The sequence below is a fragment of the Octopus bimaculoides genome, chromosome 8 (genome assembly GCF_001194135.2).
Source record: "Octopus bimaculoides isolate UCB-OBI-ISO-001 chromosome 8, ASM119413v2, whole genome shotgun sequence".
In the NCBI taxonomy this organism is placed as follows: Eukaryota; Metazoa; Mollusca; class Cephalopoda; order Octopoda; family Octopodidae; genus Octopus; species Octopus bimaculoides.
Genome location: NC_068988.1, coordinates 9,950,664 through 9,952,289, shown reverse-complemented (window position 1 = coordinate 9,952,289; position 1,626 = coordinate 9,950,664). Strand labels below are relative to the sequence as shown.

The following is a 1,626-nucleotide window of genomic DNA, read 5'->3' as shown; positions in this document are numbered from 1 at the left end:
TATATATATATATATATATATATATATATATATATGCATGTATTAATATATGTATATATGATCCTGTAATACACCCATCATTAATATGTCGGACACATTTACAATTCGATCGCTAATGAAAAATAAGATGGCGCCAAATGGCCTGCCGATTATAACACACTGCAAAAAAATTCGGGACACTTGTTTATTGAAATATTTTAAAAGTGTACAAAACTGTTACGCCCTCGTGAATATTAAAATGAATTTAAGAATTTGGCGTTTATATAACATAAAGGAACGTATTTTATATATCATCCGCTTATTAGTAATAATTTTGTACGCTTTGGATTGTATTCGTGTGATAAGCTTTTTACCTGTGGCTTACAGCAGACATACTCCATCAGTAGTAATTTTTAATTGCTTAATTGTTGGTGACAATATTATTTCTTTGTACACTTTATTTGATAGAGCTTTTCAAGCAGACATGTCCATAGATATCATAAGAGAATTTACTGAATTCAAATCATTAGAATGCGATCTCAAATACCGTGAGACGATGTACAAAAAAACACTCTGTAAGCAATATCTCTCCATGATAATGTTCGTTATTATTTCTCTCATAATGGAGGTACTGTGTCCTGTTCTTGTAAACAGGACGAATCTTTTGCTTAAGATATACCTCTATCCTCTACCAATGGACAGTATTGATCACATACCAATACTTGTGTTAAGATACTGTATTCATTTCGTAGAGATTGTTCCTTACTATTTTTACATATCCGCATCAAATGTAATGCATGATCTTATTTTGAAAGAGTTGAGGCTAATGTCTTCCTACTTAAAACGGTATAAGACCAAAGACGACTCAGATTTCAAGAAGTATAATACAGATATCAATATTCTATGCAGCCATTTTCAAAAAGTGTGCAACCTACTCCGTTTAACAAATAAAATGACGCAAATGCAAACATTTTTCACAATACTGAGCGGTAAAATTTGTATCTTCAGCCTTCTTTATGGGTGGAGAAATGGATTATCTCATGTGCTGGAATATAAATATGTAATAATGTTAAGTCTTGGAAAGGTTTGCCATTCCGCGTATATTTTTCTGCGAGGTTTCCGGATACATTTTATGGTATGTATGACAATATTATTTCATCTCTGTTTACATTAATATCATTTCAATTTCTTCATTCATTTAAGCAAATTTTTACTTTTAAGTGAAGTTAGCAAAAAAAATAGATAAATAAAAAACAAAAGAAACAAAACAATTAATCCTGTTATTCTATTAAATAGGAATTTTATTTATGCCAGCTGCTATAGGTTTATACATATATATATATGCGTATGCATGCATACACAGACATATATAAGTATTTGTATATACTTATAAATAGATATCTGTCTATCAACGTATTATATATATATTTTACTCTTTTACTTGCTTCAATCATTTGACTGCAGCCATGCTGGAGCACCGCCTTAAGTCTCAGAAATTAACCCCTGGACTTATTCTTTGTAAGCCTAGTACTTATTCTATCAGTCTTTTTTGCCGAACCACTAAGTTACGGGGACGTAAACACACCAGCATCGATTGTCAAGCGATGTTGGGGGACAAACACAGGCACATATATATATATATATATA

At 31.1% G+C, this 1,626-nt stretch overlaps 1 protein-coding gene across 1 annotated transcript in view; it reads left to right on the top strand.

The window, feature by feature from the left end:
• Positions 1-260: 260 nt before the first annotated feature.
• LOC128248505 (uncharacterized) overlaps positions 261-1,626 on the top strand; it is a 15,139-nt gene continuing 13,773 nt past the window's right edge. Inside the window, exon 1 of the mRNA XM_052969878.1 lies at positions 261-1,114. Within this exon, the coding sequence (XP_052825838.1) occupies positions 464-1,114 (651 nt within the window). The 5' untranslated portion in view covers positions 261-463. The remainder of the gene's footprint in view (positions 1,115-1,626) is intronic.